Source organism: Malaclemys terrapin, chromosome 9 (assembly GCF_027887155.1).
Source record: "Malaclemys terrapin pileata isolate rMalTer1 chromosome 9, rMalTer1.hap1, whole genome shotgun sequence".
Classification (NCBI taxonomy): domain Eukaryota; kingdom Metazoa; phylum Chordata; order Testudines; family Emydidae; genus Malaclemys; species Malaclemys terrapin.
In genome coordinates, this window is record NC_071513.1 from 20,803,706 (window position 1) to 20,825,883 (window position 22,178).

A 22,178-nucleotide genomic window follows, 5' to 3' on the forward strand; every position below is an offset into this window, starting at 1 on the left:
AACAGGCAAATAAACTACTACTGGCCTCTAGCTACTACAGCGTATGAGAGTCTCGAGGTTTTTCCTCATCAAGGCCCTGCTCAGATCTGCTTAAGGGTAAGTAACAGTGTTAGCTTTGGCTGTCATGGCTGCGGCGCATTACCGTAGTTTAAAACAGTAACAAAATACATTAATATGATCTGCATTGTGCGGGGACTGTGATCCAGGTTATGTTCAGAGCTGAGCTGAAAGGAAAGGATTATAAACTACATCATTGGCACTATGCCCTGTGGCTAACACCTCTCCAGGTGCTAGCTTTGATGATTGAAGTCATTACACTTTCACAGAATTCTCACCTGGTCTTTATTTCTTCAGTGCCCTATGCCTGTTCACTGCTGGGCATTAATGGGGCAAACTGTTGCCTAATGGTGAGATGTGTAATCCCCTCAAGGAGTATGGGTAGCCATTTTCTATGTATATATCCTTAAAAGGGGACCCAGTAGATCAATGGATGTATGGGGTTGCTTAAAAAAAAGTCACCAAAGCAACTCTATAGATGTATGCAGGGGGCTAAATTTTCAGGCAGAGATAGAAGTTGCATCCACAAAAATGTGAGTGCACATACTGCACCCAGAAAAAAACCTCAGAGTTGTCTCTCCCAGAGGCGTTAACTGTGTGCAAAAAATGGGGAGTAAAATATACAAGCGCCCAGCTTGCGTCTAACTTTTCTTTCCCTGCAGCCTCCTGATAGCCAAAATAAGAGGACTGTGCTTATTAAATGAAATGACGGTGCATTTACAGTGTTTCCATTCATAGAAATTGAAAACAAAATTAACCAGTTAGGGCATCTTGTTTCCCCCCCCCCCCCCAGAACCTGCACAACAAAGTCCTAGGTAAAGGCTAGTTTTGATTGTCTTATCTATGAGATTCCCTTTGAAGCTACATTTACCACTCCCTCCTCCTGAAACTTCTTTTGATCTGTGGATATGCAAAAACTAATCCCAAACTGGTGGGTTTGCATGGGTGCAAGATTAAAAAATGACCAGTCTGATCTCTCTAATGAAGATTTCCGTTAGTGCTAAGCTGTGTACCAGCTCTCACCTGCTGCTAATTAAAACACAGGACACAGCAGAATAATTACCACGTTACTATATTTCTCTTCAAAGTTTAACTTCAGGCATCATACAACTTTAATGTTCTGCTGTTGCTATAACAGTCCACTACAGCTTCTACTATGTTTAATCACCCAATCCCCAGGAAAAATTCTATAATCTGGTTTGTGACAGGAGGTAATTCAGACACACACTCTGACCCCACCCAACACAATGATGCTAGCCCTTGGGAGGAATTACCATATGTTATTAATGCCAACAGAAAAAGAGCACTACCCAGGGCCGGCTCTGGCTTTTTTGCCGCCGCGGCAGGGGAGGACGCCGAGCTCGGCCGCGGGCCCGAAATCCCCGACAGGCTGGAGCGCCGGGGGGAGGGCGGCGAGCCCGTCCGGGGCTCTCCGCTCTCCCCGGTGGCCAGAGTGCTGGGGAGCAGGGCAGAGAGCCCGCCGCGGCTCTCCGCTCTCCCTGGTAGCTGGAGCGCCGTGGGGAGGGCGGCAAGCCCAGTCACGGCCCAGCTCTCGGGCCGGAGCGCCACGCCGCCCCCCTCCAGGCGCCGCCCCAAGCACATGCTTGGTGGGCTGGTGCCTGGAGCCGGCCCTGGCACTACCCCACATGTAGCGAGATGGGACATGTTTACTATGTGGTGTTCTTAAATGACAGGAGTGGCTTTTGGACATAGGCCGCTTGCACTACTTTAAGTCTTCAACCCACTCCAGAAACACAGTGGGTTTGTTCCTAGAGCATTTCCACACAGCTCTAACTGGTAACATCTTTCTTACTTATAATTGTGGCTTCTACAAGGATTTCCTCCCCCCCACTCTGGTCAGACTTGCTCTACTCTGGGTTATTCTGTTGACAGATGTTTAGCTGTCACAAAATAAAAGTTGTGGAAAGGGGAAATGCTAGTGTGGACAATATTATATACATTGCTTCATTACCTTGGCCTTGTGTCGCCACCACGTTTGAATTTTCCACAGAGGTCATACAAGCAGACTTGCAGTCGTGCCAGCAGGGGGAGCTGGTGGTATGGCATGGGTAGAGTTGGGGAAAGGAATTCTCATATCTTACCCACCTGATCATCAGTGGTAATGGCCAGAATAGTGGCTTCTACCCAGCTTGACTTTTGCAACAAATCTTGGTCCTCTTCCCACTGCCTAGCACTAAAAGGTTCTCTCTCCATTTTTCATCAGTGATTTAGCAGGTAAATCATGAAGCAGAATTTTTAGCCATTAGTGCAGAATGCCTGGAGCCTGTCAGCTGCTCTGCCATGGACTTGGTGTGTCACATAGTTACGGGCCTATGTTTTTAAAAGAATCCATTCATAGTAGGTGCCTGAGTATATAGATGCTCAAGTTGAGTATTCAGGAATTTTAGCACTGAGAGTGAGTGGCCCCTTTTCAACATGTACACTTTAATCTCTCTGCAGCTGAACTATTTACTAAACAGGGTTGTTGCAAGGCTTAAATCAGCTAACAGTGTGTAAAGGGTTTGGAGAACCTGCAACAAAAGTCACTCTGAAAGGTAGTTAGGGAGGTAAATTCTCTGGCCAGTTCCATTCCCTTTGGACCACTCAGCCTGTGTAAAAGGGAGTGGAAGCAGCCCACATCTTCGCTGGACAGGGTGCTTTCAGGGTACAGCAATCAGTATTCTGAGAAAGGTAGTGTACAAACTTCAGTTCTGTGCTCTGAAGGACTGGACGGATACAGATCAAGGAAATAATATGTGCAATCAAGGAAACACTGCCAACTGATAGAGGAAAACAGATCACAATTGTTGGATGCTTTAGCCAGAAATTCAGAAAGGCTAGAAGTCAGAACCCCATGAATCGCAGTTCCCCCAACCCCCACCCTTTTTGGTGTGGGTAGTTGAGTCAGTATTTGACAGTTGCAGTGTGAAATCTGCCAAAAGCAGAGCCCAGTAACTGGCTAGGTTAAAAACAACCTCCAAAAACACGCTGCTAATGAGTCTGCCCCTCCAGAAAACTGCTACAGAATTTAGTAGAGATGAAACCACTGTGGAGTTCCATAGACATTCTAAAAGCCTAGAAAACGTAATGGGGATTGAAAAGTTTCCTACAGGATTTTTTTTTAAATTACCTCTGCAAAGTGCCTTGGGCTGTTTCAGTTTGTATGAAAGAGTCTAGAAAATAAATGCTGTGTTATATTGTAATTTCTGAAGTTCCTTATCTTTGAAAATTCCACAACTGAATGCAGGCGTGTTTTGAAATCAGTTTATCTGTCGCAGGGAGAGAAGTTCGCTTGGCTCAGGGTTTGCACACTGGATCTATGGGAAGGCAGAAAAAGGCGGTGCGCGCAGATCAGGAGGGAAAGGGAAATATGGCAATGAGAGAAAAAAAGCGAAAGCCCAATTTTTTAATCTCTTTTAATTCTACACTTCCTTAAAACATTAACATTTACAAAAATGTGCTTTTTTATATCAACAATCAGAAGTTCACATCTGAAAAGGACAGTCATATTTTAAACACATCCAAATACTTCACTTCCAAGTACAAAACTTCAGGGAATATAAAACATTTATCTGGAGGAGACATCAAACTCTGGCCTTTAGCTTTATAAATTAGATTTCTTTATCTGAAGCTCATGATCTCATAAGGGCCTGATTTTGTCAAGCACTATATGGCTCTGATTCAACAAAGCACTTAAGTACTTGCTTTACGTTAAGCATGTGCTTAAAATCCAGCCCCATTCAGCAAAAGTGCTTAGCACTAATTCTGGAACACGTATCTATACTGGACAGAATTGACTTCAATTTTAAGTTAAGAACATACACAAGAGCTCTGCTAATTTGGGATGGACTTAAGCACATGCTTAAGTACTTTGCCAAATTGGGGTCTAAATGCTGAATGCCCTCTGCTTCCATTGACCTGAAGCAATTTCAATGGATGCTGAGGGTGCTCCAGCACCTGGCAGGCCACACCCTTCAGATGATGAGCTGGATCTCCAAGTAGAGGACAAATGGGAGGATTTGTAAAGCCTACCTAGGGCAAATAAGCATTTTATCCACTCTCTTTCTGGTGGGGACTGCTGGTCATCACCCTCAAAGCAAGTTTTACCAGCAAATCAGCATGGAAAGCTGGCTAAAGCAACGAATCCCAGCCTCCAAAATGCCTTACAGGCATGCTGAAGGGCTCATCTCCCACCACCTCACTGGGGCCTGAAAGACATTCCCGTGCACAGAATCCAAACCATCCTTTAAACAATCACCCCGGATTTCACAGGGAGGGCCCTGGAGACCATTCGTTATAGGATTATGAACATCTTCATAATGGATTCGGAAACTCAGCTTTAAAATGACCGGTCTCATCTGTTACCCAACAGCATAAATTCAAACCTCAGCCTCTGGTGTTCACACACAGAGTTGCTTTTCAGGTGGCTGGATTTCAAGTGGGGAGAATGGATTGTTTCCAAATTGCCCAACATCTCCCAAGGAAAGTCCCTCCTCCAGCTTTGATGAATTCCATTACGTGAAATTCCTGGGTCTGGTGAAATAGGATATGCTGGGAAAGTACAGGGCAATTTTATTTGATGTGCTCAAAAGCCAACAAAACAACAAACCCAAATGCATTTAAACTCCAGAAAGATGATTCTGGAAAGCACAAAGCCATTTCAGGATCAAAAGTTCATGCACAGATTGAGGGAAGGCTGGAAATCCTACCAAAAAAGACAGTTTGAAGTCTGTCTGTGATCAATGAAAAGCGGAGTGTGTCAAATCCAAGCAGAAATCTGACTTCAGTAAACAATCAGCCTGCACATCTATTAAAAAACAATTCCCCTCCCCCCAAAAAACTGTACACAAAGTTTTATTCCTTACTAAACAGAATGGCTAACTCTAGAGACTAACAATATGCTTAATGCTTTACATTTACGATTGTCTTGGCAGTTGGAACTGAAAGTAGCTAAGGGAATGAACTTTGGAAAGTACATCATAAAATGAAAAAAATCTTTAGATATAAAAAACATAATTCAAAAGCAAATTTTTCACATACTAAAACCATGTATTTTTTTTGTTTGATATGCACCTCTTGCATTTGACAAGGACTAGAGTGCATACACTGTGCATGCTCTGTTCATTAGGTCCTGCATTTGCAATCAGTAATGCAGATGTTTTGTCAACAGATGTGTACCCTTGAAGGGAAAAGCACTTTGATTCGGAAAGCTCTATGTGTGTAAGAGGTAAATGGAGCTGGCAGGCTACTATTAGGTTACTGAACGGTAAACAAACAGCACAGAGTTTTGTTTTTAAAACATTTATTTCAGAGATGATTCAGATTCATAAGCCTGATTAGAAGGCTGCAAAATCTCCAACACAACAGGACAGAGTGTGGTTAGAGTCCCCGGTATTCCAGCTCTTTGGAGACTAAGAGTACATGGTGGCAACAGTAAAGCGACTTAAATATTATTTACAAAAATGAGACTGTCATGGGGATCATTCTGCTAAAGTAAGTTCAGAGGCCATCTCAATGTCACTAGAACAAAAGTCACCGGGGCCACTGCTTTGCGACTTGTGACGCCATTTGCACAAATGCCACTCGGTGAAAACAGCGGCATCTGACACCAACTTGGCACAGATGTGACCCCACAAGATGCAACACACTGGAGAATAACACCTGCTGTCTCAAGTGCACAAATGCCATCAGGAAGTCATGCCAGCGATGATGATTAATGGGAGACAAATCTAGTGATTCAGTAGATATAGAACTATGCTCTGCTCCCAAAGATGAGCTGGGATGTCCGTGTATGAAGTAACTCCCAAGCCAGAATGCAAACCATATTATAGGCTCTGGCTGACTAAAGTGGAACCTTCTGATACTCAAATCATTTCCCCACTGCATAATAATATCACTATACAGGGAGGTTTGCACTGTTATGCACTGGAACAATTTGGGATTGCCAATTTGCTCCTTTATAAATGAAGTTTCCCTGTAAGCAAGTTCTGAAAGGGTCTCCCTGGAAATAACGTGTGAAACTGCCTCATCTGGTTTAATTGTTATGAACTAGTGCTGTCTGATCTGCTGGCTTAGGGACCCAATAAGCAATTTTACCAAGGCAATGGATCAAAACCAAGGAACTATGTAAAAAAATTAAAAAGGAACCAAGTAGGCATTAGAGCCACAGCCACTAGTGTTTAACCTTAGAATGCTGGTATTGCCCAGACTTGTCAGCCAGATGAATGTTTAAGGATGACTTGTATAGTGCATATTTCTAAAGCCTCCAGCAGGTTAAAGGACAGCTGGAAATTAGAAGGGGTTGCCCTAAAATTACAGAATTTGACATTTCGGAAAGCTAGTTTTTCTCTAGGGAGGAATACTGGCCATCAGCTCTAGTGAATGAATGCTGAGAGGATGGGGGGGAGGGAGAGACATGAGGAACTGCTTTGTTTGGGGAATGTCCTCAGCTCTTTTAAGCCCATTCATATTTTCCATTTCCAGTTAGATGAGGAAAGGTTATTCTGCCCCACTGAAAAGTAGTGAAGCTAAGAATCAAGCAATGCAATACAAATAATTTGTTTGTTAATAACTTTACCTACATTAGTGTTACGATTTCGCCCAAGAGAGATTATAAATCAGAACTGAAGTTCTGATCTCCTAGTTCAGAGGTTTTGGCTCAGCTCATGGTCATTCTGAGGCACGTCAGTGGCAACACTCACGCTGACCAAGTCAGGCATAATGCAGAACAGCAACAACACAGGCAACTTGACTGGTTCGTATAAGATACTGACAGCCCTCAGCACAGTTACGTGCTAGGCACTCACCTACACAGACAGATTGGGTCTTTTTCTGCTCTGTTATTATGATGCAACCCCAGTGACTCACTTTTACTTTGGTAACACCACAATAGTAATTGAGAGCAGAATTTGACTCCTTCATGGTAGATTAAGTATGTATGTATTTAACTTGGACTCCTTCATTGAGTCTGTGTTCATGCCAGCTCTGAAATACAGATGGGTCTAAAAACTTCTTGAAGAAATGGGTGATCACTGGGTAGTGACATTCTAGCCCACCAGTGTGTACTGAAGATGAAATTCATCCCAGCACAGAAGGCCTCTGAAAGACTCCATATGCTCTGAAGCTCTTACATGGGATATAAATGGCCTGTATGGTTTTCCACAGATCCTGTAATGGGTAGATTTCACCCACAGGCAGTTTTAAGAATGTGGATAACTGAATTTCATTTCTTAACGTGTGTTTAGGGTAAACGAAACTTAAAAAAACCTGACTGAACATAAAACCTCAATGTCATTGATGACGAAATGGTTTCTTTTATGTAGAAAGTCCCAACCTTATGCACATCAATTCTAAAAATAATTATTTTTCAATTATGGAGTGCAGCAAATACCAAGGACAGCCAGATCACCGACAAATGGTAACACCCCCCCTCCCCATTTTCCCACTTTCATATAAACAAACAGATTTTTAAAAAATACCTTATCCTTTGATCCCTGCTAGGATCCTGTTTTCTCCCAGAGTGGCAGGAGTTAAATCTCATATACGAAGTTTTTAGCCGCAGCCATTGAGCATCTTGCAGGTAAGGGTTTAGAATGGAAAATCCAATTAACTGGTGTGTCCCTACACCATGGCCTATTCTGACATACTGTAGTATAGGATTATACATTTGTCTTCAGCTCTCTCTGGATCCACTGCTAACTCTATTGTGACACACAGTACAGCCTATCCCCTTCCCTGCTTGATTTTCCCATGGTTTTATCGCTGAAAGAGAAGAAAATTTCATTAACTGCAGCCTGTGCACTATCACTTAATACCCCAAGGTCAATACTGCTTTGGTGCTAGAGAGGCTTCACCTAGCAAACTCCTCACCCCAAATGAAACGGAACAGGAAACAGACATTTCAAGCTGTCATGGTGGTGGCCTCTGCTCTCACACTGACATGACACAATTCATAGATTTGATTTGATTCAGAAAGAAGATACTTTTATTAAATTATCTACTGATGAGAAAAAAAAAACCAAATAGGGCTGCCACACTTTGCAGAGCAATGATTGCAGAGCAATGGACAAGCAAGGATTAAGTCTTCGCTGTCAGCTGGAGTATGACTTCACCCTGAACAAGAGGATCAAGTCACACTGCACTCCAGGGGATGATCCTATCGTTTTTACTCTGGCAAGTTTGACTTCAAACAGGAATTCTGTCCCAGTAGGAATTTCAGAACCTAGTCCTTAGCAGGAACCACAAGCATATTAGCTCCCCAGACAATGCACTGGGAAAAGCAGCCCATGCATCTCACTTTATTTTGGCTACACTGGAGAAGCTGCTTGCAGTCATAGTTTGGCTTTGCAACAGTGGACTCCCAATGGGCACAAAGCAAGGGCAGGGAATTTCTGGGAATTTAATGCTATTGCTACAAGATTAACCCCACTCAGACGTTCAGCCTCATCTCTACTGCATATCAATAGTGTGCAATTTCTAGAGGCTGCCTGACATACCTTATTACCATTATTAAGCAATTTACTAAACTATAAGAGAGGCTTATTTTACAGTTAGATGCAGGAAGAGAATTTTGCCTTTATCTGGCATAAGGCTGCTCCAATGTTTGGCTTTCTTACCCTCATCGGTTTTGTCCAAAGCACCAAATATCAGTGTCTAGCTTCAATGTATGAATCATGAGAGGGGAGAATTTTGCCCTAATTTTTCAAATAAACATCTCTCCCGTAGAAGAATTTGGTCCCTTAATTATTGATTAAGAGTGCGCCTACAATCAGAAAAGATATTGAGGTTAGACTACTGTTTGCTAACCCCCACCCTTTCCCCCTAAATCTAGATAAACTAAGTTTGTGTATCTTTACTATGGCACTCCCCATCTACCCTGCAGAGAACACTAGCTACCTCTGATGATACAGAAAGCTAAAACCTTCTTAAAAAGTGGATCATAATTTCATGGTGCTGTTATATTCTAGCACAGTGGTTCTCAAACTTTTTTTTTTACTGGTGACCCCTTTCACATAGCAAGACTCTGAGTGGACCCCCCTTATAAATTAAAAACACTTTTAATATATTTAACACCATTATAAATGCTGGCGGCAAAGCGGAGTTTGGGGTGGAGGTTGACAGCTCGTGACCCCTCCATGTAATAACCTCGTGACCCCGAGGGGTCCCGACCCCCCGTTTGAGAACCCCTGTTCTAGCACATAAGAACCCATGTGCTTTGAGAGTTTTCAGAAAGTGGATTATCGCTCAATGGGAGATCTTTACAGGTAAGGAGAGTATTGGGGCATGCAATTCTGAGACAATTCTGGACTTATCTATAATTGGTCTCCTAGGAGTCAGAAAAGTATTACTATTTAGAATTAATCTGCAGATGACACAGAGTGCCTTATTGTTTGATATCAGTATGTGTAGTCAATTACTTATGAACCCTGACATGCATCTGTTTACTGTTTCAGAGCTGGTGTTGAGACAGCACTGCTTGTACTTTTACAGGTCAGTTATATCCTCTTTTTAAAATTAACCCCCCTTCCACCTCTTCAAGCCCCAAAATTGAGAATAAGCTAAAAAAACCCTCAGCTAACAGAGACGTCGCGCGCGCACACACACACCCCGCCCCATAAGACACCCCCCACCCCAGCAGGACATACATACACTTGCCCCCACAGGACATGAAGGGATTTGCAATGCAAAGTCCTCTTCGCTTCTTCTCCTAGGAGATTTATGGTCAGACTGTGATGCTCTTACTTTACCAATGGTCCCTTTGACTTCAATGGAATAAAAAAATTCCCATCGTGAAATCCCACTGAAGTCGATGGGACTATTAGAAGAACAAGGGCATCACAGTCTGGCCCATATCAAGGCACGGATATGAAGTACAAGCCTGTTCAACAAGCATCTATGCAGGTGACGCAATCTCCCCAGGCTCTGATATGTGCCCAGTCTTGCTGTGTCGCCTGCTTCCTGGTATACACATCACAAAATAAGAAATCAGTTTAGCAAATTTGCTTCGTATGTTAGACTATGTGAATCGAATAACAGTAAATAAGGTCACAGAAAAGCATGCATATCTTTTGAGGACGGGGGAAAAAAGACACACATCTTGCTTGGGTTAAGTTGTAAGTGCTACAAAATATCATTTAGTTCTCCAGATATTACAGGGACTGAAATTTACAAAAGATCAGAACACAAGACCTTAGCTTATACAGGCAACGCTGGTAAAGCAAAAGGGGCATATTGAGCCCTCAATCCATATGCCAAACTCCGACCGATGCGAACGTCAACAGGACCTGTAGGCATGGACTGGGGATAAGTCTATGGCTCAGTGTTTTGTCTTAAGGTTACAGAACTCTTCACTCACAATGAGAATAAAGAAAGGCTACCATAGTATATCCATCTGTTAAATTTTTGCTGTAACATTTCTAACGGTAGCTATTTTTTTTTTTTTAAGAAGTTCATGGCTTGTAAAAAAAAAAAGTTTGTAGATGTATAATCACTTCACATCTAGAACCCAATTTCTCTGTTTTTGGCCAACAATATCTCTCTCTACTGACTGATCACCAATACAGAAACCTAGAAAAATCATCTGTGACTCAGATTTCCTATCAGATATTCAGGGCTCCCACTGGAGATAGATCCACAGGGAACCTCATTTCTCTTGGTTAACAAGCAGCTTACTGGTTTCATAAATGTGGAGCTAGGGAAGCTCCCTTTCTCATCAGCCCTATATTGTATTTGCCCCCCCCTGCCCTGGTGATAACTAGCTTCTGTGCAGTGCTGAGTTTTGCCTTCATTCCATGCTGTGAATTCACTTCTGCTGTATTTATTTTTATTGCGCTTTCTCTCTGAGATCAAGATGTATTGAAGTCTTTGATTCTATGAACTAGATTCAATGCAACCCCAGAGTTCTCTATTTCTGCCAAATTTGCTCTCTCTCTGCAAGCTCATAGGAGGGCAGAGGTCACCAAGGCCTTGCGGGCGATTTTGATTTGCAGCGATCCAGCTGGATAGCGGACACTACTCTTCCTACATCAAGCACAGAGCCGTTCACAGCACACAAATGTTCAGAGAATAAAAGCCACATATTGCATCAGTGGCACTAAGGCCACGTCTACACTACCCGCCAGATCGGCAGGTAGTAATCGATCTATCGGGGATTGATTTATCGTGTCTCATCTAGACGCGATAAAATGGATCCCCGAATCGACACCCATACTCCACCTCGGCAGGAGGAGTAAGCAGAGTCGACGGGGGAACCGTGGCGGTCGACTCGCTGCCGTGAGGACGGCCAGGTAAGTCGAACCAAGATACTTCGACTTCAGCTACGCAAATAGCGTTGCTGAAGTTGCATATATTAGATCGATCCCCTCCCACCCTCCCAGTGTAGACGAGCCCTAAGACTGAATGCTTCTCTCTCACAATGCAAATCACTTAGGACACCCAGCCAGCTCAACTGCTGGCCTCTGCACAATCCCTGCCCCTCCCAAACCCCGCTCTCACTCTGTCCACTGCAGGGCTCCTGCATGAGCACAGAGTTAAATACTGCAGCAGACTACTTTTTGTTTTTAAAAAAGGAGCCATGTGGCTTTTAAAAAATGTTCGGTCTTTTCCCACAGCTCCCGTAACACTGACATGTTGATTATTGTTGAGTAATACAGAACAGGCACACGTGAGTTCATCTGCACGGCAGTGCATTACCCCTCTGCTCACACAGCACATGTTTTGACAGCCCTACAGGTACACTAGGGGATTCAGAATTCTGAGCGAAACTAACTCACATACTGCAACTTAGTTAAAAAAATAATACTAAAAGAGGAGTTAACCAACGGGAATGGCTCAGGCCAATGCTGACTTGTGTAAACATCAGGACTCAGCTCCGACTAACTGTTCCTCTTGGAGGATTCAATGCTAGTAATTTTGTTGCCTTGCAAATTTAGTATTTTAATGATTACAGCATCCTAAGACAGCCCCCATTAATTTCCCTCGCAATGGATGGCTTGGAAGCCTACTAATTTAGTTACTGGTCAAGAAATCGGAGATGAATGACAGATTGAGGCACTGGGAAATGGTACAGATTCCTGGCTTTCAAAGCAGTAAGCTTGAATGGATGGAGCTGGCCATCCATAGTAGCTGCGCAAAGCCAATCATTCTTTTTTTACTTCCTTTTCTGCCTTTCTGTTTTATCAGCCCCCTCTCTTTTTCCTGCAGTTACCCAAAGCCCTAAACCTTTGGTGGGGACCAGTAATACACTGAGTCACAGCAAGTGGTCAGAAGCATTCTTCCACTGCAATGCAGCGTACTCCAAGAACAGATGGAAAGACAGGAGTGTTGAGACCAGTGAAACTCACATCTGAAGTAGCCAATGTGTTAACTTACCTTCACTGTCCTCAGCCAATTTGGGTAGAAGATTAGATAGTAAGCGGCTGTTCCCTTCTTGGTGTACATTAACATGGGACAGCAAGTATACATTAACATGAATAGCAGGAATTCGAGTCTGCTGGCAGACCATACTACCGAGATTAACTGATGGTCCATAAAAGCATGCTGACAGCTTCAAAGATAGATTCTTTGAAGGACAGGGAGAGACAGAGCACTCTCACAAAAGATACAAAGATTACCCCCATTGGAATTCTTTTGCCTTCACATGGGATCAAAAAACAGTCTGAGAATTTGTTAATTGCAGATTAAACTGAGGTGGCATGGAATGGAATCCCACTCCAAGGCATCATCCAAGCAGCACTGACACCGCTGTGTGATGGGATGGATCTGAAACTAAAATCAAAAGGGTTAACAAGCTCCATGTACAGCCTGTTTTAAAGGCATTTAATTAACTGTAAACCATTGCTGTGACAAACAGAAAATTGGGGGGAAAACGGAGTTAGAGTTCTAGTGAGAATTTTCTTTAGAAAAGTGCTGGTGAAAGACACAACTTTCAAATCAAAACATCCTGAAAAATGGCTCCGCTAGCTCATGCTTGGAACTAGGAGAACTCTCTTCTTTATGTATTTGGTGCCGCTCATCTGCAATCTGGGAGGGTCCCGCTCCTTTTAGAAAAGGGCCTGTGCTCAGTCAAGCGAGAAGATGCTGGTGGTGATAATGCGTGTGTGTGTGTGTCTGGGTGTGGATGGCTGCATGGGGAAAGGCTTTATACGTGCGCCTCAGTGGCAGGACAGCCTGGAAGAAGCTCACCGTTCATGACAGTCTCTGAAACCAACATCTTGTCTTTGCCAGAATCCATCTGCTGCTTCTTGAGCATTCTTTGATGGATCAGAGGAACAACAGACAGGACCAAGCCCCCAATAATTGGGGGAACTCCAGCTAAGTAAAAGGCTAGGTAGTAATTCCCAAAATAATCATGGAGGTATCCTGAAAAACAAAAGGACATTGGTTGTTGCTTCAGTATGATGGCTAATCTAAGCTTCCTAAATCAAAAGAGGAGACAACTTAGTTTCTCTCCAACTCCATCATAAATTAGACTTGGAGGGGTTTGATATTTAAAGCATGGAATAATATCGATGTTTAGTTCCACAGGGTGGGATCTTCCCCACTGGTATGTAAACAATTGTATCAGAATGGCATTTTCACACTAAGAAATTTAAGAATCAAAATCTCAAATGCTAAATTGTTATTTAAATCAGAGCTGAAGGTAGAATCTCAGATTCACCCCAAAAATAAAATCAAGGTATTTAATAATCAGACATTTCAGATAAATTTCTTAAATACTTGATTGCCAAACAAATATGACAAGTAAAGAGGGTAACGGCAATCTATAAGTGCAATTGATTCGTTCTTAACTTCCTTCCTTTGTAATATTTGGTTTGCTGATGCATGTTTTAGTTAATTTTTTGGTTAGGGACGAAATGAACAGCTACTGACCAATTATAAATGAATCCCTCCAAACCCAGTCATAACTCTGCACTTCTATTAGTTCAGTGAGTTCTGAGATGGCCAGGCTTCTGAGATGGATGAATTTACTGCCAGCATCATTCTAGGGCCGTTGGAAACTCACTAGGAAGGGGCTGCTGGGAATTTTCCTACATAGGAATTGTATAAATGAAAGACACCTAATCCTGTGTCTGATAGACCCAGTTCAGGATGCTTCTGATGAATAGTGCTATAAGGCTTATAATTCTGCAACAGCCAGAGTTTCTTCCTGAAAACAGCTGGTGATCAGTTTGTGCCCAGTTGTCTACGGATTGACAACCTTCATTAATTTTTTAGCTTAGCTAGTGCAACTGCAGATGCTCTTCTTGTCCTGCAGAGGGTTTACACACACATTCAATTTTAAGAACTTTGAGACTACTCCCATGCTTAAATATGTGTCCAAATCTTTCTAGGATCAGGGCCCAAGCGTATATCTTTAGATTTGACTCAGTTTAGGGCCTTATCCTTTGCTGATAAGGCAAAACTCCAACCTTAAATGTCATATGAGAGCAGTTCATAAGTGGCACCTACATAACTTTAAGTCCAGCTCTCTGCCAGATTACTGGAATGTTCACTAACTCTGGGCACTTTTGTTATTAATTGTGCTAAAAAATTTGACTAAATTGCCTTGAAAATGAATCATCCTCTGCTCATTTTTTCAATTATTCATCTGCCAGAAGGGAAAACTACTGGCAATCAAATAATGGAAAAAAGGGCTAATTGTAGACGTATTTCAGCCAAAGTCAAAGTGGATACAGGATCAAATAAATGTAAGAAACTGCATCACACAATATGAGAACAGATGAAGGTGACAATCCTACTCCTCTAACAACACATCACCCCTCCAATAATTTAATGCAAAAAACTTAAGACAGAATTCTAACTAAATCCTAGGGCCCTACGTTCTGATGGTTACTGACCTGCTATTGGTGGGCCAGCTGTCATTGGAATGGCCATAAGTCCCAGGAGATAGCCAATGGCTTGAGAAGCTTGCATGGGTCCAACCAGTTCAAAGGCTATGGGGGCCATGATGGTTATAAAGAATCCATCACAAAGTCCGAGGAAGAGGCAGACGACAATGACCCCCTCAAACGCTTGGCACTGAGGGATCATCATGCACATGAGGCCCAGAAGCATAAAGGAGGCAACCTGAAGAGGCAAAGTATAGACATCACTAAGATAACTGTGACAGACAACAAAATCATGCCTTCCTAATGCAAGTCCAAGGGCAGCAGGGACATTAGAGGCAGAATATTATTCCCCATAGTTCCAGTCTGTAGTTTCCTTGGTGACTTGAGAGCATTTCCTTTTAAGAGAAGAGAGCTTGTTGGAGAAATTATGCAGATAATTTAGGAACCCATTGCCAGCTCTCTAGCCTTCTGGCTACAAGTGTCTGGACTGACCTTGCCAAGTACTACATCCAATAAGCAACCCATCTCTCTTCCAGACCCCACACACTCTCCGGAATGGCCACACCTTCTTGACTGCCCCAGATATTTGCTTCCAACTAAATTGCTCAATTGCTTGCCACTCTCCTAACCTTGACATGTTGCTTCCAGGCATCCCACCTGCCCCGTGCCTTGGAACACTCACTACTTATCCAAAAGGGCCAGATTTCCAAAGGCATTTAGGCACTTAAAAAATGCAGGTAGGCACCTCACAGCATTTGCAAAGGCACCTAAGCAGATTCAGCACCTAACTTAATTGGTTGCCTGACTCACGTAGACGCTTTTGAAAATGCCAGTAGGAGTCTAAATACCTTAGAAAATCTGGCTCTAGGCTCTGACTTTGCCTCCCCTATGCCACATGCTTGAGGTAACATGGCCCAGAAACCTAAAGAGAACACTTAACTACAGAGAATGAAGAGTCTGTGGAAATAATGAAAAGGAAAAAAACTTGCAGGAGAAGAAAAGCCCAGCATATTAGCAAACCTATTAAGTGTTAATAAAGTTACCCAACACAAAGGCCCTCATTAAGGTGACTTTAAAAGGATGCAATTACTGCCTATTGTATTTGGTTACCTTTTTACAGCCTGTAGGATCTTTGCCACAGCTGCAAGAATAAATATTTAGACCTCCTGGTTCTTGGAACTGCACGCAAGCCTCTAGTCTTGGTAAAGCTATCTAGTTTGAAAGATAACACTAGTACTTTCCTTTCCTGCCTAAACTATAGAAAGAAAAGGCAGGAATGATACTCAGGGTTTTAGCTTTTGGAGAAAGAAAATCAAACAGAAATGAGGAAACACACCTATACCAGGGCAATAAGGAACAAAGGTGTTTTAGCCCCGCATTGCAGATCTACCTGACATTACACGTGAGGCTAGATTCGCAAAGGAGTATAGATGGTGCTACACTCAGCACTGACTTGCCTAACTTTTAGGTGCCTAGAAAATCACTGGGATTCACAAAGCCTGAGTTAGGCTCCTAGGAATGGGATTCTCAAAAGCCAGTAAGCTAGGTGGCTTTCCATCTAAGCAAGCCAATGGGAGGCGCCAAGGCAAAGGATGTATCCTAAGCCCCGCCCCCTCAGGGAGTTAGTGCCTAAATTCAGACTACAGGGAGGCACCTCCCTCTGCTTGGGATTCTCAACTGCAAATCTTCTTTTGGTGTTTTTGCCTACACTGTTTTTGCAAGAAACTGGGGGGGGGAGGGGGAGAGAGGCCCCCCCCCCACATAACTTTCAGCCCATTGGCTAGGGCACTTACCTGAGAGATGGAAGATCCCTGTTCAAAGTCCTTCCTCCCCTTAGACAGAGGGGTGACTTGAACCAGGATTTCCCACATCCAATGTGAGTATTTTAACTACTGGGCATAGAAGTTCAGAGGGAGGTCCTTCTCCTCTTCCCCCATTTCCCCAGCAGTTTTGTGAAAGCTTGCCTATAGGGGCCCGATCTGGTAGGGGGGCTCTGCGCACGTGCACCAGATTGGGCTCTGCAGGCGAAGTAGGTGGAGGAATGCCTCTCTCCCAAGTCCGTGCATTGCTCTGGGACTTAGGGCTGCAACACGCATATGCAGAGGCAGAAATATAAGCGCTCAGGGCACTTTTACTGCAAAATTTGAGATGCTAAGTGAATTTAGGTGCCTACAGGGTTCAGTGGCACCTGAGCGGGGGTTTTGTCAATCCCATTTGGGCCTGTTTCTGGGATTTAGGCACCTAACTCCTTTTGTGACTCTAGCCCATGCTGCTTAGAAGGGCTCAATTCTGCCCTAGTATAAGTGGGAGCAATTCCTTTGAAGCCAGGGGAGTTGCTCCTCTTATACCAGGGCTGAATCTGACACTGAAAGAGAGAGGAGAATATAGTTTTGTGTAGAGTAGTCTCGTACTCTAGTTATCCCAATGAAACAGCTAGGTACCATGAAGGCAAACCTAGCAGCAGCTCAGTCAGTCAGTCACGGGGCTTGCCTACATGGTGCAGTAATGGGTGTGATTTCTAAAGCGCACGAATGTGTTGTGCACTAACTGGGTCTATGGAGACCCTGCTGACAGTACCACTTTAAAGAGCAGCAAGGACCTTAAGTGAGCACCAGCAGGGGCTACACAGACCAATTAGTGTTCAACTGTTAGTGTGCTTTAGAAATCACACCCCTGTTGTGCACATTGCCACATGGCGTAGACAAGCCCTTCACTATCAGAACCAGGATGGTGTTTTTTTTTTTTTTTAAATTATGGTAAGGAATACAGAACAGGACACCAGTGTTACCCCCTACTGTCAACCCAATGAAGCCATGGGATCCTCTCCAAGGAAAAACAGAGCGACTACACCCAAACCTTGAGAAAGGCCTTTTAAGAAGCCTTGAGAAGAGCTATCTGATGGATCAGTCTCTTGATTTCAATGGTGTGCTCAAGGAAGGCAGTGTGTCTAGTGGTCAGGGAAAGACACTAGGAGTCAGGACTGCCTGAGTTCTAGTCCTATATTATTTCTCTACCTCTCAAGGGGTTGGAAGTGTTAATTGTTTGTAAATCACTCTGAGATCCCTGGATGAAAGGTGCTAAGTGCAGAGTACTGATATTTGTATGGACAAATCATCCCATGGTAGTAAAACTGTCATTTTTAGCATGCACTTTTGTGAGGATTAGGCATAGCATACCTGCAAGAAAATCTTTTTCAGTCCAGGAATGCAGTCACCAATCCGGCCAGAAACCAAGCGCCCAAGCCCTGATGTGGCTCCAAGGCAAACCAAGAGAATCCATTCCTTTTCGTTTTCCTTAAACTCCTCCTCCACATACTTTATCTAGGGTTCAGGGAGGAAAAGAAGGACATTAATCCTCAATAAACCTATTAATTACACACACCAAAAATGGACTTGCTGGGACTGTCAAACATTAAAACAGAAATCTCTAAGAGGAATGTCTATTTCTAGGTACTAATTATAACCATGTATAAAATTCCCCTCAAGGGATTAATTGGTATTAGACAATGGCTGCATAATGCTAGATCCACTATAGAGCACCAAACATAATGGCAGCCCTTACGTAACAGGCTACCACCATCGCCCACCTTATCGGTAATGCCCAGTCACTGCACTGACCTATTTCCCTCACCGCTTATTATGGCTTCAATTCCATGAAGGCAACAGCATGGACCTAAGTTATGCATTACATGGTGGCTCTTACATTTCCTAGGCGGTTCTCTACTTGAGCCGGATGGGTCAGTTTGGTAACCTATTCTCGTAAACTGCAGCAAGTGCTCTAACCTAGGCACTCAAGGGGTTAAAGTCCCTCAGCCTCCCGACTCCGAAGTCTACTTCAGTGGCATGTGGTAACTGTCGTACCTTCCACGACTTACTACACAGATGAAGTCCATGGGGAGGCTCAGCCAATCAGAATGCTCTATTAGTGACACACCCCAAAGCTGGCTCCTGCCTCTCGCTATTTCTGTTCAAAGAGAAGCTTTGCACTGCACTCCACCCTTTCCTGTTTTCCTCTCAACCTGTGTCCTCCTTGACCTCTCACCTCCCTGCTCTCAGCGTGGCCCATCCCTCCCACGTTTGAAAAACCATCCCACTTCACGTGCCAAGCGTCCTCCCACTCCTCCGTAAAAAAACATTTCTTGCCTGAAGCCTCCCTGTGCTGACCTTCTCACTCATAATGCCTCCCCATAGCTCCCTAGGCCTGAGCTCCTGCTCCATTTTGAGCCATCTATTGGGAGTTCCCTACGGAGGAGTGGAAGCTCTTTGGAGTAGGGGCCATGTATCGTCAGAGGCTTTGTGAAGCACTACATGCAATTACAGCACTTTAATCAATGGGACTTTTTAGCTGGAAACATGCTTGGGTGTGACTGTTCATAGCTCAGGGGGCTCTAGAGCCATCTGTCTGAACTGTGGAATGGTCCTTCAGCCTGGCACCCACCACCTTAGAATCTCTAGGAAGGAGCCATATCCGTAGTCTCTCCCCTCACCTCCTTGCATCTCTCCCACATTGTGGTGATTCTCCCTCTTGCTGAGTACTGGAGATAAGGCTCCTACTGAAGCCCATCAACAGCACTCAGAGCACAGCCAAGATGTGGGGTGGGGCAAGGGCCTACACTTGAGGATGAGACCTGCTGCAAAAAGACAGAGATACAAATAATTCCCTCCTCCCGCCCCCCATGCGGTCACCTCTATCTCCCCTAGAATGTTCTCACCAGATGCACGTAAGGTACAAAGTATCCCAGGACGGCTGTCGCAATCCCAAAAGCCCAAATTCGGTACGTCTGTCTCCGGAAAACCCTCATGTTGAAATACTTCCGCATCTGAGACCCGCACTGCTGTTTCATGTTCCGGCTGGCCAGTTTATCTTGCCTATCCTGGTGAGAGTCACAAGAAGGTGGCAAGATGGGCCGGAAAGTCAGAGACAAGAGAATCTGGATGAACATAAAGGCGCTGAGAACTTGGAAAGTATGAGCTAGCCCGATGGTGCTCCCGATTGTTTTCAAAAAGAAGGGAAGGGACATTGAGAAGAGGCAGCTCCCTCCGGCCACGATGCCATTCACCAAGCCTAGACGGCGTTTGAAGTAGTGGCCGAGGATGACCAGGGAGGGCTGGAAAGCAAAGGAACTGCCGCATCCAAAGAGGATTCCATAGGTGAAATAGCGGACTTCAAGGGACCTATTGGCAAAAAACACCACCACCTTGGTTAAAATTGCAAAGGGTAACAGATATTGCTGTGTATTATCTTCCAATAGAGCCTAGAGTCTCTAGTTAAGGTCAGATCCTATTTTGTGCTGGGCACTGTACAGATACATAGGAACAGACAGTTGCTGCCCTGAAGAGTTTATAACCTAGATAGACAAAGCAAGGTTTATCTCCATTTTACAGATGGCCCATTACATCTCATGGGCAGGGGCGGCTCCAGGCACCAGCGCAGCAAGTGCGTGCCTGGGGTGGCAAGCTGCAGGGGGTGGGCTGCCGGTCGCCGTGAGGGCGGCAGTCAGGCTGCTTTCGGCAGCGTGCCTGCGGGAGGTCCGCCGGTCCCGCGGTTTCGGCGGCAATTCGGCGGCGGGTATGTCGAAGGCGCGGGACTGGCGGACCTCCTGCAGGCATGCTACCAAATCCGTGTTACCAGAGGACTTCCCGCAGGCATGCCGCCGAAGGCTGCCTGACTGCCGTGCTTGGGGTGGCGAAATACATAGAGCCGCCCCTGCTCATGGGAGATGAAGTCTGGCTTCGGAGGAGAATGGTCCCATGAAGCAACTGAACTTCAACTCCCACGAGGCACTATGGCAGCATATCTGAATTGGAATATTGTGATTTTCAGGCATCTGGTTTTTTGATTTAAAAAAAAAAAAAATTTTTTTTTCCACGGAAAGAAGAAACTTTTTGCAAAAAATTTAAATTTAGCCAAAGATTCAGTTTTCCATAAGAAGACCCAGTTCCAACTGAAAATTTTCAACCAGTCCCAATTTAAAAACAGGAGGCCCTGACGGCTAATGGTTAAAAGAACCTCTGGCTTCAAGAAGAGAACATGAGCATTGCTGCCCAAATTCCAGTTCTGTGCTCTATAATCCTCTGGTAATTTCAACTGGTATTGTTTTCTTCAATTCTACCCTGAAGTTTTATTGTGCGCTATTAAGCAGCTGCTGTAACCCACTCCAGAGATGACTGCATGTTAGTAGGGAGTGAAATGATTGCCCTATAGACCATGTGTCTAGTCCTTTGGGATGAAAGTTTATTAAATTTTTTAGATCTCCAATTGCTAGTAATAAAGCAGGGGAGGAGATTCCTGCTCAGAAGAAACAGAGCAACGGGAAATCAGAAAATATTTACAAGTATATCATTAATTCCATTACAAATCAGTCTCCTCGGCTAGTGCAGCAAGACGTAATTGCTACATTAACTTACTCAAAGACAAACCACCGTTCACAAAAGCCAAATTTCAAGCTCCTCCAAAACCAAACCACATCAGAGAAACCTCAGAAGTAGGGTGCACTGATGAGTAATAATTTCATAGCCATTCCCTTACCCTTCGCACAACTGCTTCAGGGACAAAGCTCTGACAAAACACACAAATGCCGCTGCAGTCTGGGATTGAGCCATTTAAAGTGGAATACAGACATTAGGAGGACATCTGGTTTCCCCACCACTTTCATAACCCCAAATTATCCACTGCTAGCAGCCTTAGCTGAGATAAAATGGTTTCTAGCTCTGGAGCAAGTTTCATGTTTGGAAGGAGTGGAGAGGTTAAAACCACAGATCCTGTCTGCTCTGCATAGGTGTTAAAATATCCTGTAGACTGATTTGTAAGAGCAGAGGCTTGTCCAGGACTTTCCTTTTCAACTCCTTGCTGTGAGCTGGCTGCTGTCCTCTTCAGAGGTGGCTGCATTTTAGAAGTGGGGTATATTTCATCAGCTTAGTATTTACAATAACCTCGCTCTCTACTGGCTGCCCCAGACTTACAACTCCCAACTGAACAAGCTCTCCTTTAGCCCATGTGGTAGAGGCCTGGGATTTTGGTGCCAAAGACTGTTTCTATTCCTGCAGAGAAGCGTCTGGCTCTGCAGGTGGTTCTTGGCAGGTACAGACAGTCTGTGCTTCTGGGGTCCTTTGGGATGGAAAGCACTAAAGGGAAAATGATATTAAGAGGAGAATCCGCTCAATGACAACATGTGATGCTTGCATTCTCCCTGTAGCAGAAACCTGCCTAACTGCTCAACAAGAAAACATTTTAGAAAGAAAAGCAGCAACCACAGAAAGCAAGAGAAAAGAAGATTTCTTGACAAAAAAATTG

The 22,178-nt window shown here is 44.1% G+C and overlaps 1 protein-coding gene across 1 annotated transcript in view; it reads right to left on the reverse strand.

Annotated features, from left to right (window-relative positions):
- Positions 1 to 3,457: 3,457 nt before the first annotated feature.
- Positions 3,458 to 22,178, reverse strand: part of SLC16A2 (solute carrier family 16 member 2) — a 109,040-nt gene continuing 90,319 nt past the window's right edge. The window contains exons 3-7 of the mRNA XM_054039395.1: positions 19,597 to 20,059; positions 18,062 to 18,205; positions 14,895 to 15,123; positions 13,240 to 13,416; positions 3,458 to 12,822 (exon numbers count right to left, since the gene is read on the reverse strand). Of these exons, the coding sequence (XP_053895370.1) occupies positions 12,776 to 12,822; positions 13,240 to 13,416; positions 14,895 to 15,123; positions 18,062 to 18,205; positions 19,597 to 20,059 (1,060 nt within the window). The 3' untranslated portion in view covers positions 3,458 to 12,775. The remainder of the gene's footprint in view (positions 12,823 to 13,239; positions 13,417 to 14,894; positions 15,124 to 18,061; positions 18,206 to 19,596; positions 20,060 to 22,178) is intronic.